The following is a 16,272-nucleotide window of genomic DNA, read 5'->3' as shown; positions in this document are numbered from 1 at the left end:
TTTCAATATAGAGCAAGTATCATCATATTCAAAATTTATATTAATAAATTTATGGATGAGTTATATTCATATTCATTTGGTAAGACATTTATTTGTGGTCAATTACCCCACATGTGAGAAGTGGCATTTGAGTAGGTCCCCAAGCATCCAGCGTGGGAAAATGAAAGCATGAAAAAGGGAAGAAAAAAAATGGTGGAACGAAGATAGAAACAAGAACACAATGAGATACCCTTTTTTTTCAATCTCAAACAAGAGTTAGCGTAGACCTAAAGCTCAATGAAAGCCAAGCCAAGCCAAGACAAGGCTCGCGTTGTGTAGCTCGATTATTTGGTCCTTAGCCACAGTAAAATCCAGATTTCATAAAGGCCGTTCCTTTGCTTTAAGCCTTAACCACCCAGTTTCTCGTCATCCCTCTGATTTTTGTTCCATCAGAGGGCGGTGAAGAGCGAACACGAAAGGCAAAATCAAGTTTTTATTAACCCCATCAAAACCCAAAATCCACTTTCTTCTTCTATCTATCTATACCAGAGCTAAACTTTTAGCTAAAATTGTCGAACCCTTTCCAACCACTCGTTTATCCTTTTTCCCCTCTGTGAAACCGTCACAACTTTCTTCAATTTCGGTTGTCGAGTGTTCCCACCTCCTTAATTGGTCGTTTTTTTTAGCTAAAACCCTGTTTTTTGGGCTCCGATCGCCGGAATTTTTTCTGGGTTTTCTTCCTAATTGGAGATATCTGTAAATGGGTTGAAGATAATATTTGGGTTTTGGAAGAAAGGAAAATGGAGTGGGATAGCAATTCGGATCTGAGCGGAGACGAAGAAGAGGAGGGATTCTTACTCAACGATGGTGGGCCTCTTCCTTTCCCTGTTGAGAACTTATTTCAAACAGCGCCATGTGGGTTCGTCGTTACCGATTCTCTTGAACCTGACCATCCCATCATTTATGTCAACACCGTCTTCGAAATGGTTACTGGATATCGTGCGGAGGAAGTGCTTGGTCGCAATTGGTCAGTTTATTGTAAAATTAGTTGTATTATATTGATTCAGTGCCTTTTTTCTGTTCTAATTCTAGAGCTTATTTAGCAGTTGAATGCGTTTTTTTTTTCTTCTTCCTTGGGTAAAATAGAGATAGGATGGCATTTGTTTTTTATGTGTCTTGTAGTTGTGTCTTGGGTTTCCTGGGCGGATAGGAAGTCTTGGAACTAGTTTATCTTTAATTGGTTTAAATTGGTCAGTTAGCTTAATATTGGATTGGATGAATTGGCAAGTTTTTGGTCTGTGTTTATTAGCTGCGGGTTATTGGAAACCATAGTGTGTTCTCTGGAAGGTATGATCGATATGGCAACGTTCTACATCTTTGCATTTCATTTCTTGTGACAATTTAGATTTGTTGTGAGTTTTTTTTTTTAAAGGAAATGAATTGCATTTATTATAAAATTTGAGACAGAACTCAAGTACAAGAGTTTATACAACGAGCAATTAAAGAACTAGGGATTAGTAGATTCATTCGGACATCTCAACTAGGTTGAGACCCCCTTAGCATCTTCATCATATCCGAAAAATAGAGAAATGAAAAGACATTGAGAAAGTAAAAATGGTCCAAAACTTAAGACCTTCACGTCAGCAACCTATCATGAACAAAAGACTAAAAGACAACTATAAACCGGGCAGAGACAGGGCCCTTGCCTAAATCTCCTTAGCTGGACTCGAAATGATTAAACAATAAAAGCTTGCCAGTTGGATTTGTTGGGACTTTTTGTAATCAGTTTGGAGTTTGAAGAATTCTATTCATACAAGTTTCCATAAAGTGTCTCTTTGCTCAATATGAGATGTATCTTCAAAGAATGGGGATAGTACGATAAGGTGCATGGGTAATATTGTGCCTATAAATGAACACTCCTTTACAAGTAGAGCAGAAGTATCATAAATGAAAGGCTTCCCAACAACTATGGATATTTTTGTTCTCTTACCATGAAGTGATTGACTCTGAAAGGGATTGATGAAGCTAATGCAAGTTTCGTAAGAAATCATCCTGTGCCTTAACATCCATATTGCAATTTCTATCAAGCTCTTGCATCAAAGAATGACCTTTTTTGTTCTTGTATTCTATTATTCTCATTTTAGCTAAGCAATTCCATTTAGGTTTCCCTTTTCTCTGTTGACTTGACAGAGGTGTTGAATATTGGTGCTTATTTAAATACTTTTTCCTATCTTGTAATCACTACTTTCTACCCCAATTATATGGCTAAATTTGTAAGAGTGTCAAATGGTTTGCATGGATAGTGAGAAGCATATCATAGAAATCTTTTGAGGCTAAAGTTTTTCTATTTGCTAAAATTTAGAAGATATGAGTTGCATTTGAGGTATTAGAAAGACCCAACGGCAGGATTTTGTACTATGGCAGTATTCTTGGAATGAAGGATCAGGCGTATTGTTATAATTGTACTTGTGTGCAATGTGGGGGAGGTATTTTGACTGCTTTTGAGGCTGTAAAAGATGCAATTCCTATGATTCTTGTGATTTCAAGGTGCAAGCTTTTAGATATTTTGGAGATTTAATGTGTATTGCGCTTTGAAGGCTGGACTGTAATCTTCAGCGCTGTAGAAGATGCAATTCTTAAGATTCTTATGATTTCAAGGCGCAAGCTTTTAGATATTTTAGTGATCTAGTGTGTATTGCGCTCTGAAGGCTGGGCTGTAATCTTCATGCTTAGTTTGGAATCTTCAGTGCTTGAAGTTGGTAGAATGAATTATATAAAAAGTGGCAACCCCCCAAATTGAAAGAAAGGTGAAAGAGTTACAAAGTCATGATGCAACTTTAATACTTGATTGTAAAATGGTTCAAATAAAATACATGAACTGGAATCTTCAATTATTGGTTATTGAATTTCAAGAAGTCTAGGGTTGACCAACTTGTTGAATACTTCTTGGTAGGTTGTTGGTTGAGGACAGGGAGAAGACAATCATTCTCAAATAGAAATTTATGGAGTTAAGTCACAAAGAGGAAGTCAGATTTCTACAGAGGTAAAAAAGTTGGTTGACTTAGTGAGATGACAATTTAGCAAGTTTTCATTGCTTATGATGAAGTTGTGTCTTTCTTTAGCAAGCTCTACACTACAAACAGATAGTGCAGATTTATTTGAGAAATGGTGTGTTGGCACCCAAGCTTCTAGAATGGAGTATTTGGCTCAAAATACCTTTTGAAGGAGGTGACGGTTTATTGGCTTTGAAGAGTTTAGACAAAATCATTGATCAAGATGGGTTCAACTTTCAAGATGACATTTTTCACAAAATTTTGTTTTTTCCCCTCAAGGATGAGGTCATGGAGGTGTTAAAGGATTTTCCAGTGAATTGTATTTTAAATCCCCCCATAGAAAGACTTCAATTGCTAATGAGAAACAAGAAGTAGAAAAGGTAGGAATTTCCGGCCTATCAACTTGGTTACTAGTATATTGAAGATCTTTCTTGAATGAAGAATCAAACTCATTGAAAACAAATAAAAGTATACAAGGGCGTACAAGAAATTAAGTTCACAGAAAGTGAGCAAAACTTAACAAATGCCCTCCAATCAAGTACGTAAGACTTAAAATGATGATTACTTGAGTCCCTATCGCACCTTGAAAAGCCTTATTATTCCTCTCTCCTCAAAGGGTCCCAACCTCCCTTTCATTTTTGTTAGAGAGGTCAGGGCCAAAACCTTCTTTGTAGGTAGAAGAAGCTGAATGGCAGCCTTAAAGGTAGTGTAATTTCCAATTACTTTGTAAATAGTGGCCAGGGGCAGTGGCCACATGTTTATAAAGGCCTTGAGTCCATTCTTGTATGAGTAATTTCAAGTTTGAAAAATGGACTCATCAGCATGGACCATTTTGTACCATCTGTGCTTGAGAAAAAAATGTTGAGATATTCAAACAAATCAAAGAAGATCACGAAATAGCATTTGTACATTGGATGAAGCAATTGAGAGCACACAAACACAAGAAGTGTATATCCTATTAATTCGTTTTATGTGATCAATTGGGAAAGTAAGATTTGTGATGAATGTTTGAAATTAGTTGAATATTGAATCATAGAGGTGGAAAATAGAGAAACTGAATGAGACCTGGATGGAAGGCACAATAAAGTGCAGTTGAAGGAGATTCGTTCCGATCAAGTAACATAGAGAAAATTACGGGAATATAACAAAGGCAAGCTTGCAACTTTCCTTTCTTCTGAAAAGGCAGATGGAAGAGGAGCACCCTCGACCATCTCTTTGCAACCACTATGTTTGGTAAACTGGAAGCCAAATGCCTAAAACAAAAAACTCCAAATCACTACAGTTCCAAAAAATATGATCAAGTTATTTTACTACCCTCCAACAGAGAAGGCATCAAACCAACTTTGCTAAACTGGGCAACTTTGTCATTAACCGATCCATGGTGTTAACTTTTCTTGAACGCCCATCACATGAAAATTTTAACTTTTTGGGGGGCAGAATTTCACCTCTGAAACACATTAGAGGGACAGATTCCCTAGACATCAAAAGAGGAAACTACTTATGTGGGATTTGGACTTTTGAAGACGGATGTCTCTTCTTGCTCGACTAATCTTCAAGTCCTTGATCAAGGATAAAGCAACTGTAATGTCTCGTTTCTTATTGGACAATAGGCAATGAAACTCTGACGATAGAGAAAGAGTGCTTGCAAGATGAGAGTGAACATCTGCCACCCAATTTTTAATACATAGAGCAAAGAGGTCTATCTTCCAACCACTTATCCCATCAATAATAAGTATCCCTCCCATCACTTGTGGAACATTAAACAAATTGAGAAAAGAACGGGAGCTCATTGGAAATGTTTTTTTCAAGGATTTTGACCATCTACTACTCCATGGTGAGGATCATATTTGGTTGTGATGTTTTTAGTAAAAGAAACATTTTATTGATAAGTGAAATTAGGGGAGAACCCCAAACATGTAAAGGTGATTACAAAAAAGATCACCAATTACTGACTGAAAAGGATAAGCTAAAATGGAAGAAAGATTGCTTTGTTTTACACCATTAAAAAGCAGTAGACAAAAGCAAAGTAATACGGCAGATTGTGACTTTTTGCTTATGGTTTTCAAGGAAAACAAAGTTTCAGGTGAAATGGAATCAAAAGATTAAGGGTTGCATTTTTAACACAAAATTTTCTATTTTTCTAAATTGTAGTCCAAAGGGGGTGAAGGACCAAAGGTTGCACCTTAAAGATGTACTCTCTCCTTGTCTTTTTGGAATGGTTGGCAACATTTTAATTGGATTGATTGAACACAAACTCGATACTTGGTTTATAATTGGTTTGCAATGGTTTTTCATAGCAAATAGTGGAATAAACGAGGAGATGTAATGCAGAGGGGTCTGTCCTATCCCCATGAATACTCCTAGAAATTGAATTGCACAAGGGTTTTGTTTTGGAGTTTTCAGCTTGAGCGAATCAGTCGTATCTTCAATGACAAAAGCATGTCACTTAGACTTTTATAGATTCTATAATCTTCTTAGCTTGACCTTAAAAGCGAGTTGATCTCCTTTTTGTAATTACAATTAACTACTTGTTAAAAGCGGTAAAGTAAAGTAGACACTGTGTTACGTGGAAATCCGAGTACCGGGAGAAAAACCACGATTGACTTTCTTATTAATTTTTCGTATTAACAAAAGATACAAGAGGGAAGATAAATAGGTTACAACTTATGATAAAAAAAGGAAAGGATATTAGGATAAATCCTTCCTTGTGCTAAGACCACTAATTCTAACACTCCCTCCCAATTTGGGACATAAATATCAATGAGACTCAGCTTGCCAACACAAAAGTCAAAATTCTGCCTGAGAAGCCCTATGGTGAGAACATCAACAACCTGTTGGCTCGAGGGAATGTATGAAATGCATATGCTATCATTGTCCAATCTTTCTTTAATGAAGTGTCGATCAATCTCCACATGTTTAGTTCTATCATGTTGAACTGAATTGTTGGCGATGTTAAAAGCTGCCTTGTCATATTATTCTTTGGAACCTCACATTCCTGATGAAAATCAAATAAAACTTTATGGAGCCAAATTCTCTCACATATCCCCAAACTCATAGCTTTGTACTCAACCTCAGCACTATGTCTGGCCACAACCCCTTGCTTCTTACTCCTCCAAGTTACAAGATTGCCCCGTACGAAGATACAGTAACCGAAGGTGAATTTCCTGTCAACAACAGACCCTACACAGTCAGAGTCAATATAGGCCTCAATACCTTTCATGTTTTTCTTTTTGAACATCAATCCTTTACACGAAGTTGTTTTTATGTACTTAAGGATTTTGTTAACCACCTCCATGTGTTCCTCATAGGGAGCTTGTGTGAACTGGCTAATGGCACTTACAACATAGGAAGTATATTGTCAGTATGAGACAAGTAAATCAACTTACCCACACAGTGCTGATATTTTTCTTTATCAACTTGAACTTTATCACATGAATTTCCTAGTTTACAGTTGAATTCAATGAGAGTATCAGTAGGGTGACATTCTAGCATACCTGTCTCGATCAACTAATTAAGGGTATACTTACTCTGAGATATAGAGATACCTTCTTTAGATCTAACTACCTTCATCCCAAGGAAATATTTTAGATATCCCAAGTCCTTGATTTCAAGCTTATAACCCATCCTCTTTTTCAGTTGGATGATTTCAACAGTGGCATCCCTAGATAGAACGATGTCATCAACATAAATAATCAATACTGCAATCTTCCCAACCTTGAAGACTTTTGTAAACAAAGTATGGTCAAAGTGCCCCTAATTGTACCCTTGGGACTTGACAAAGGTAATAAACCTATCAAACCATGCACTTGGTGACTGTTACAGTCCATATACAGATTTCTGAAATTTACAAACTTGATGACCAAACTGCACTTCAAACCCTAAAGGGGGGCTCATATAGACTTCCTCTTTCAGGTCTCTATTCGAGAATGCATTCTTAACATCTAGCTGATACAAAGGCTAGTCTTTGTTCACAGCAACAAATAACATGTCTCTAACTGTATTTAGTTTAGCAATTGGGGGAAACGTTTCTTAGGAATCAACACCATAGGTTTGAGGAAACTCTTTTGCAACTAACATCGTATTATGTCTGTCAAGGGTTCCATCTGCCTTCTATTTGAGGATGAACACCCATTTACATCCCATAGTTTTATGTCCCTTATGGAGAGCACACTAAGGGTATGGTTTCGAAACTCCCGACCATTATCACTCCAAAGAATCACAATTTTTGCATTGAATTGTGTTTCAATCGTGTGATAGAAGTTCTAGAAAACAAAGGAAACCTTAGATTTATCAATGATAAGAAAAACTTGGGTAAGGCGGGTATGATCATCAATAAAAAGTCATAAACCACCATTTTCAAAAGGAGGTAGTGACCTTGGATGGACCCCAAGCATCACTATGGATGAGGGTAAACGGTTGGGTTGGTTTATATGGCTGTGAGGAGGAGTCCCAATGTTGTTTGGCCCGAATACACACATCACAAGACAAAGAGGAGACATCAACTTTAGAGAAGAGATGGGGAAATTAATACTTCATATATGTAAAGTTTGGGTGGCCCAACCAAAAATGCCACATCATACAATCTTGTTTGGAATAGTAAAATATGAAGACAATAAACTAGTCCTAGAGAGACTACTAGGCCTAACAAAGGTATCACCGTAAAGTAGATAGAGTCTCTTGCTATGTCAGGTAGTGTCAATCATCCTTTCTGAGCTCAAGTCCTGAAAAGAAACAGATTCAGGTAAGAAAGTAGCTTTGTAGTTCAACTCACGAGTGATTAAGATAGAAAACTATAGGAAATGTTAGGCACATGCAAAACATTCTGCGAAGGAGTATCCCATACTGTCTCTCTGCACGGGTCCATCTCCTGCCAGAGTAGAGAAAGTTTATTGAAGTAGGAGGTTACATTCAGAGTTCCTTCTTACAATCATGGACTTGTTTCCTCAGTGTATACAAGTGAGAAGTGTTCTTACGCTTTGAATAAAGTTTTTGAGTTGGGTCCCGTAGATCCTTCGCAGTTGATGCATAAAGCAGAGTCTTGCTTATTTTTGGTTTCATACTATTAATCAACATGGACCGAATAAATGAGTCCTTCCCTCTCCAGGGCCATTCCAAGGCATCATCGGGTGAGGGACGGAGAGTCTCCCCTGTCAGAAAATTGAATTGTTGACAACCCTAAAGAAACATCTTGATTGATTGAGACCAGTAAAAGTAATTTTGGCCCTTCGGCTTTCTGGAAAGGCACCTGTAGATGGTGCCAAAGAACTTGTTATATAATTTGAGGACAGGTTAAGGAGTGACGTTACTAGGTTCTTGGAATACACTGGCAAGTCGGTTGGCTTGGATTGCATCGAAGATTCACCAACTTCAAACCCTGACTTATTATGGACTTGATCAATCTCGGTACCATGGACGTGCGACTGCTGTAAAGAATCAAATGACAGTCCATAAAAACCAAGGGCAGCAGCTGCACGTGGAGGTGCGGCTGACCAAAAGGTTATTTTTCCTGGACTTGGGAAGACAAGTGGGAGTAGACAGGCTATGGAGGCGTTGAGAGGTTTTTAGGGTACGCGCCTGGCAGCAGCGGCACGCCGGTTAGTTGAAGCGCGTGCGACTAGTTTCCACCACTGGGCTGCACGGCTGACTCCGAGGATAGGCCCACTGTGACTATCGGCGTCTTCTGAAGCTGGTAGAGCAGCTTTTCTCTGGTGGCGACGGCAACGGCGACGGCTGTCTCTGTTTAGGTTTTATCTACACCTGTACCTAGGGTTTCATCTTTACATTGTTGATACCACGTTAAAAGCAGTAAAGTAAAGTAGACACTGAGTTACATGGGAACCCGAGTACTGGGAGAAATCCCACGATTGACTTTCTTATTAATTTCTCATATTAATAAAAAATGCAAGAGGGAAGATAAATAGGTTACATAAAAAAGGAAAGGATATTGAGGTAAATCCTTCCTTGGGCCAAGCCCAATAATTTAAACACTAGTCACCGATCTCCTTTTTCTTATCTGCGAGTGTCTGACCCAGTTTATGTACACCTCGACTAATCTCACGGGACAACCTGCCTAACCCTACAACATTTGGGAGTCAAGGAAACTCGTAGGAAATTAATTCCTAGGTTGGTGGTGACAATGGATTGAACCCATGACCTCTTAGTTAACTTTGGGATTATGTCTCCTTTTTTACTACTAGGTGAAACCATGATGGTTAATTGATTCCTTTTTGTCTTTTGTTGGAATCCTTTCTTTAGGGGGATCTTTTATGGGACTTGTCTTTTTGTACGTCCTTATATTTTTTCATTTTTTTCTCAATGAATGCTGTTGATTCCATAAAAAAACAACTTAACTATTCTCACTACGCAATGGACTAGCTTCTTATAAATGCCTCTTGATAGGACCTTGTGTATCTATTTCACCACACCCATGAATTGTTTTTGGTTCCTATCAAAAGAAAAAAAGTGATCACTTCTCCAACTCTCACTAATTGGTATTGTTCAAGACTTCTTCCATAACGCTTTTATCAATTGGCAATTCAATGAAAAGCTTTTGCTAATGAGTTGGTTGAGAAATGGAAGAGAAAATGGACGGGGTTTGTCTTCAACTAGAACCTCAAGTATGCTTGGTGGGTGGGGATAATGATTTATTTGATGCTTTCCTCGTGAGGGTTTGATGGAAGGCAGTGAAACTGGATTCAAGAATGTGTTGTTATGTTTACAAGTTTTTCTATTTTTGTTAGTGAGAAGCCTAAGGAAAGATTTATGCCACTAGATGATAACCCAGTATTTCATTCTCCTTGACTAATGTAGTCAATCATTGACTAAACAGCACAATGGACAAACTATGTTTATAGTTTTAGCCCTGGAATGGAAAATTTTCCAAGTCGTCAGTGGTAAGCTTCTGTTTTGTTCTATCGACAAGTTTGCTATAACTTGTTTGATATTATAATAAGGTAAGAGAAGGATGCCTTTCATGAGTGCCTTCCCCCACGGGTGCTTCGTATGAAAAACATAGAAACACCTTTTCCTGCTGTTTGAATTTACCCAACAGTTTTGAGGAAGGGTTCTCTTTTTCTGTTGTTTTACAGCCTTGAGAAGTTACTCATCGCACCTTTTTTAAACTCTGGTTGGAGACCCTTTCAAGAAAGAAAAGAAGACCATGTGGATGTATTTTGTTAGAGCTTTCCACAGGATGAACAATATGGTCATAAAGAAAATAAAGGACTTTTCGAGTAATGGAGCACTTTTTTAGATGTATATGAGAGTAAATGCTTTTGAGTTTTCAATAATGGAAGTTGTTAGTATCTAAGTGATTATTAAGCTTGCATTGAAGTAACATCTGGGATCAGTAGGCTTACATTGGGTCAATCTGCTTTCTTATTTTCTCTTTTTCCCAAAGCTAAATGAGCATTGTGAACTTGGTTTATAACATTTTAAGGACATTTTAATTTAACCCGAAACTTAAGAAGACCTCATACTTGGAATCGAGTTTGGCCATTCCATTCGTAGATACTTTTTTGTTGTTCTTGAACGGCCAGGTTATCATGTAGGTTGCCAATGAAAGTGTGAGTCGTGTGTTCGAATTCAACCTTCAAGTTAATCCCTCAACTTTGGTAGCTTTTACAGGATTTTGTAACCTCCTTATTCCATTTTGTTAATAGGAGGAAAGTGGTTGATACGACTGATGGAAAAGGCAAACTCCAACCAAAGGTCACCCCAATATCTAGGTTGGCTCAGTGTTTTATAAAGTAGGTGCAACAGCGGCACCTTGCTTTGAAGAAGTGAGGTGCTGTTAGGAAGGCACGTTTGAAGCAGGTGCCTTCCATGGAGCTGAAGCTTTGAATGGCACTCTCCTGTCTTCAGAGCTTCTTTTGGAATTTTTTTCCAAGTTCGTTATTTATTAAATTTTTAAGCACACAATAAAACGAATATTTTTAACTTTGTCAATTTCTACCACCATTTTGCTGCGAAAACATTCCTCTCCTTTGATTTTCTTTGCTTCTTTCTCAATTAGCCACCAGCTTGCCCTGCCACAGCTTAGATCCTTGGTTAGCGCTCTCTTCCTTTCTCTCTCTCTCTCCCCCCAATTTTTTCTTCTCTCTTTCCATTTCAGTCTTTACTAGGTTCTTCTCTCTTCATCCTATTTCAATTTTAGTCTCTTTCTTTTTCTAACTCTTTGCATTTTCTTTAGCTGTAGTCTAAGTTTCTAGTAACGAGACAACTAATTTGATCGATTAGGTTGGTAATTGGTTACAACTTACATACATTACCTAGTTGGTGAGACCTATGCCAATACTCTTATGAAGACTGAATTCACGTAATGTGAGGACAACTATTATTCTTCTAAATCTAGCTGAACATTTTCAGATTGATATTGGTCCATTCAATCTCAAACGTGTGTTCTCGATCTATTTGTGCAAGGAGAACCCCCACATGGGTCTTTTTTTCAACAAAGTATTTGTTTCCCGTTCAATGAGATTGGTGTGAGTGGTGTTACTTGATTGGAACAATCCTGGTTAAAAGAATAATTATAGGGAATGGGAAGAGTAAGGAACTCTTCATCAGTTGTAGCATTCCTGGTTAAAACAGTCCTTGATCTAAGCAAAATGGTTACTCCAATCGTTTTTATCCCTACGTACAGTCTTGAAAAACCCAATTTTCCTGATTACTTAAATCAAGCTGGCATTATGCTTATTCCTATCAGATGCAAGGGCAGGTATGGCATTTAAAATACCCAAAGGCCTTGAAGTTTCTTGTCTTTTCTCTCATTCTTTTGTTTGCTGATTTTAAATTTTTAGCTCAGTTTGTGTGTGTGGGAATAGTTTCTGTGTTCCTCTTTTGGTTGTTTTGGTTAGCTCATGGGTCTTTCATTGGTCTGCTTTTGGATTCTTTCTTCTGGGGATTGCTGTCTTAGGCCGTTTTATTTGGTTGGTTTTTTGTTGTTTGTTTTTCTCCTTGTATGAGGTAGTTGCCCTTTACTATTATCTTTTTCATCTACAATGTAAAGTCGTTTATTGTTGAATAGGGAAATCCAGCTCAAAGACCAACCCTTACATTTCCCATTTTTTCCAACTCAAGGAGTCCAAATAGCCACCAATATAAACCAATAATCAATTTTCAAGAGACTGACCTTGCAATATTTGGAGTTGATAAATTTCTTGTATTAACCCTTGAATTCATAATTTTTTCTCGGGGCCAAGGCAGCTAAAGTTTTAGCTTAGTTATTGATTAGTGAGCCAGACATACCCACTTCAGCTATGCCTCAATCTTGTGACCACTCCTAATTTATCCCACACCCAAGGACCTTTTACTCTCACCAGCTACAACTTTCTCCTTGTTGAGGGCAACGACCCCTAAGAAGCTTTTAGGTAACCCAACTTCTCTTATTACTGTTTTGACAGCCTCAGTGTTCTTCTAGGTGATTCTTTTGTTAAGACTGCATTTGTTGTTTATTTCACTCATTTTCCTCTTCTCTTTATTTTGTTTCTAGTCTATTGTTTCTCTCCATGTTGATGTTCTTTATTCATATTTACTTTATAGTTGATCATTAACGCATTTGTGATGTTCTTGCAGTCGATTCTTGCAATGTAGAGGTCCATTTGCAAAAAGAAGGCACCCACTGGTGGACTCATCAGTGGTTTCAGAGATAAGAAGATGTCTAGAGGATGGCACTGAATTTCAAGGAGAATTATTGAACTTTAGAAAAGATGGAACCCCATTAATGAATAAATTGAGGTTAACACCGATCTATGGAGATGATGAAACAGTTACTCATGTTATTGGTATCCAATTCTTCACAGAAGCCGATATTGATCTGGGACCAGTGACCAGTTCTACAACAAAGGAGTTAGCAAAATCATCTGATAAGTTTTGTTCTGGACTTTCATCTTTTCGCTTTACATCTGTTGGGGACCGAAATATTTGTCGTGGTGTATGTGGTATTCTCCAATTAAGTGATGAGGTGATATCTTTGAAAATACTTTCACGATTGACCCCCAGGGATATAGCATCAGTGGGATCTGTCTGTAGGCGGTTTTATGAGCTGACAAAGAATGAGGATCTCTGGAGAATGGTCTGCCAAAATGCATGGGGTAGTGAAACAACACGTGTTCTAGAGACTGTGCCTGGTGCAAGAACACTCGGTTGGGGCCGGTTAGCTAGAGAATTGACAACTCTTGAAGCTTCTGCCTGGAGGAAGCTGACCGTTGGGGGATCTGTCGAACCCTCACGTTGCAACTTTAGTGCTTGTGCAGTTGGTAATAGAGTTGTGCTATTTGGTGGGGAAGGTGTTAATATGCAACCGATGAATGATACCTTTGTACTAGACTTAAATTCTAGTAAACCAGAGTGGCAGCATGTTCAAGTTAGTTCTCCACCTCCTGGTAGATGGGGTCATACTCTTTCTTGTGTAAATGGTTCTCATTTAGTGGTCTTTGGAGGTTGTGGTAGACAGGGATTGCTTAATGATGTCTTTTTGTTGGATTTGGACGCCAGTCCTCCTGCCTGGCGTGAAATATCTGGATTGGCTCCTCCACTCCCAAGATCGTGGCATAGCTCCTGCACGCTTGACGGCACCAAGTTGATAGTCTCTGGTGGTTGTGCAGATTCTGGAGTACTTCTTAGTGATACTTTTCTGCTCGATCTCTCAATGGAAAAGCCCATATGGAGGGAGATACCTGTAACTTGGACTCCTCCCTCTCGGTTGGGGCACACATTATCTGTATATGGTGGCCGGAAGATTTTGATGTTTGGGGGTTTAGCGAAAAGTGGGCCTCTACGGTTTCGATCAAGTGATGTCTTCACAATGGATTTAAGTGAGGAGGAGCCGTGTTGGAGATGTGTAGCTGGAAGTGGAGTCCCAGGTGCTGGAAACCCAGGAGGGGTAGCGCCTCCACCTAGACTGGATCATGTTGCTGTGAGTCTCCCAGGTGGCAGAATACTAATTTTTGGTGGCTCAGTTGCCGGACTTCACTCTGCATCGCAGCTTTATCTCCTTGATCCAACAGAAGAGAAACCAACTTGGAGAATATTGAAAGTACCTGGGCGGCCTCCAAGGTTCGCATGGGGACACAGCACGTGTGTCGTTGGGGGAACCAGGGCAATAGTCCTTGGTGGTCAAACTGGAGAGGAGTGGATGCTAAGTGAGCTTCATGAACTATCATTGGCCAGTTCTGTCATCTGATTGAAGAGAGTGTAGAATCATCAAGGAAGTTATTATGGTGGGAAAAAGAAAACAAAAAAAGAAACAAACACTTGAGAGAGCCATGAAATTGCAAGATTGTGGGATCTTTATGAGAGATTGATGTGTTGGCAGAAATGCTGTTGCTCTGGTCAGGACTCTATATTAGATGTTTGTTCCAAAAGTGCATATTCTTGTAAGGAATTGTTCTGACTCAGAATAAAACTTTAAATTCAGTTTCAACGAGTGACGCCGATACCCGTTTCTTGTGTGTGTTCTCTGCGAGGTTTAGCAAGAATCTTTTTCTTCTTCTGTATGCAGAATGAAGTATATTCTTCTTCCATAGTAGGTTAGAGAGATAGGTTAAATGATCTTATATAATATAAGTAGGGCATATTCTTATTTATATTATAAGAATATTTTGGTCTCTAATTCAGATTCTATAGGATTTGGAACAAGGCAAAAGAGGGGAGTTTGAGTCCATGTCTGTCTGTAATAACTTTCTGCTCAGGTTGGCCTCAAGAAGATGTGATATAGAAGCAAAAACACATTGCCACACTGAAGGAAGAAGGAAAAAAGGCATCATCCAAAACCCCCCCTTCTCTTTTTCTGTAAAAGTAAACACTCTGCTTATCTTATTTATATATTTTGCTGTCTCTCTGGTTGGCTGTGTAGTTTCACTTTTCTTCATTTCTTTTCTTGCTTTTACCTTTCTTTTCAACCAACCATCACAGCTCTCATTCATCAACAAAAGCTTTCTAATCAGAAATAGGCTTTTTATTTGTGTTAAAAAATGTTCAAAGAACTGCGTTCGTGTTAATTTTAGGTTATTGATAAAACTTTTGAGAATTTAAAGCATTTTTCCCACGAAGTACAGACGGCTTTTGTGAAAAGAAATTAAAGGTACAATATTTTTCAACTTTTTTTAGAGCTCAAGTGTAATAATGAAACTCTCGAGTTTGAATGTATATTTGAAATAAAGTCAAAATCTCATGAAAAGAAAATTATTTGGTTATGTTACTTTTATTGTGCCCAGTTGTGGAAATTTATTTGTGATCTCATATGACAAGAATATTAACTTGTTGACATGAATCTAGACATTTTAAACATTCCAACCTTCCTCTAACTATTATGGCAGATTCTGGTTACTTGGATCTTAGTAGATGCACTTGGATCTTAGTAGCTGTACTTGGAACCAACATCGTCGTTTTCTGTTATATCAATTACTACTATTAGTAGTTAAACCTAAACTATTTTCAAAATTCAAGCCAAGGATAATCATAAATCAACTTTGAATTTTGATAATCAAGGATTGTACACCAGTTATTTTATGATTACAATTTGTCAATGCACAAATTATTAGACACAAATCTAGCAGACGTTAATTTAAAAATTGAGAGATTAAATCTGTAATATAATATTCATATAAATATAATTTCTATGTATCGATAAATAACATAAAATGCTTAGATTAATTTGTGTGTATGTCATTCCATCAACCAAGATTTGAATGTTGAACAATCTTAGTATTATATTTTAGGAAAAAAGGTAGAGAAAAGACATTTCAAAGGAAAAAAATAATTGGGTAGGCCTACCCCTGTACTTTTGAATTTTGTTGAGAATATGCAATAAAATAGTTATTATGTTTATATCAAAATCTTGGAGGAGAAAAACTTGGATGAAATTTGTAAGTGAATGAAAAGAAATAGATGAAATTTGAATTCAAACGATCTAAATGATGTTCTAATTTCTCTCTTTCTTTTCTTTTAAGACGAGAACGACACAAGAACATAATATTACTAGACAAACATCTATACAACAAAGAATGACTTATCAAACAATTTTAGATCAAAGATTAGAATGTTGTAGGTTTCATAATATTGCTATTATTTATTCATTTTAGTTCAATAATTCAACAATAGCAAGTGTGTAAAATCGAACAATCATTAATTGGTACCTTTAAGAATCCGAGCACTCTTTTCGCCCATAAATAATAGGATGATCGATTTACAGAAACTGAGTTAGTCACTTCTTAGATCAAGGGTATAGATTAATATCACG

The 16,272-nt window shown here is 37.7% G+C and overlaps 1 protein-coding gene across 1 annotated transcript; it reads left to right on the top strand.

Annotated features, from left to right (window-relative positions):
- The first annotated feature begins 234 nt into the window (after window positions 1–234).
- LOC101222265 (adagio protein 1) lies at window positions 235–14,885 on the top strand. The gene is made up of 2 exons (XM_004148281.3): window positions 235–1,006; window positions 12,606–14,885. The coding sequence occupies exons 1-2, from the start codon at window positions 780–782 to the stop codon at window positions 14,212–14,214; spliced, it is 1,836 nt and encodes a 611-aa protein (XP_004148329.1). The 5' UTR covers window positions 235–779; the 3' UTR covers window positions 14,215–14,885.
- The last annotated feature ends 1,387 nt before the right edge of the window (window positions 14,886–16,272 follow it).

Source organism: Cucumis sativus, chromosome 2 (genome assembly GCF_000004075.3).
Source record: "Cucumis sativus cultivar 9930 chromosome 2, Cucumber_9930_V3, whole genome shotgun sequence".
Taxonomy (NCBI): domain Eukaryota; kingdom Viridiplantae; phylum Streptophyta; class Magnoliopsida; order Cucurbitales; family Cucurbitaceae; genus Cucumis; species Cucumis sativus.
The sequence above is the reverse complement of the archived record's forward strand: the minus strand, read 5'-3'. Positions and strand labels throughout refer to the sequence as shown.

Coding starts and splice junctions, on each gene's coding strand:
- LOC101222265 (XM_004148281.3), top strand. CDS start 780: ATGGAGTGGGATAGCAATTCGGATCTGAGCGGAGACGAAGAAGAGGAG. Junction 1,007..12,605: donor GAAGTGCTTGGTCGCAATTG/GTCAGTTTATTG, acceptor ATGTTCTTGCAG/TCGATTCTTGCAATGTAGAG.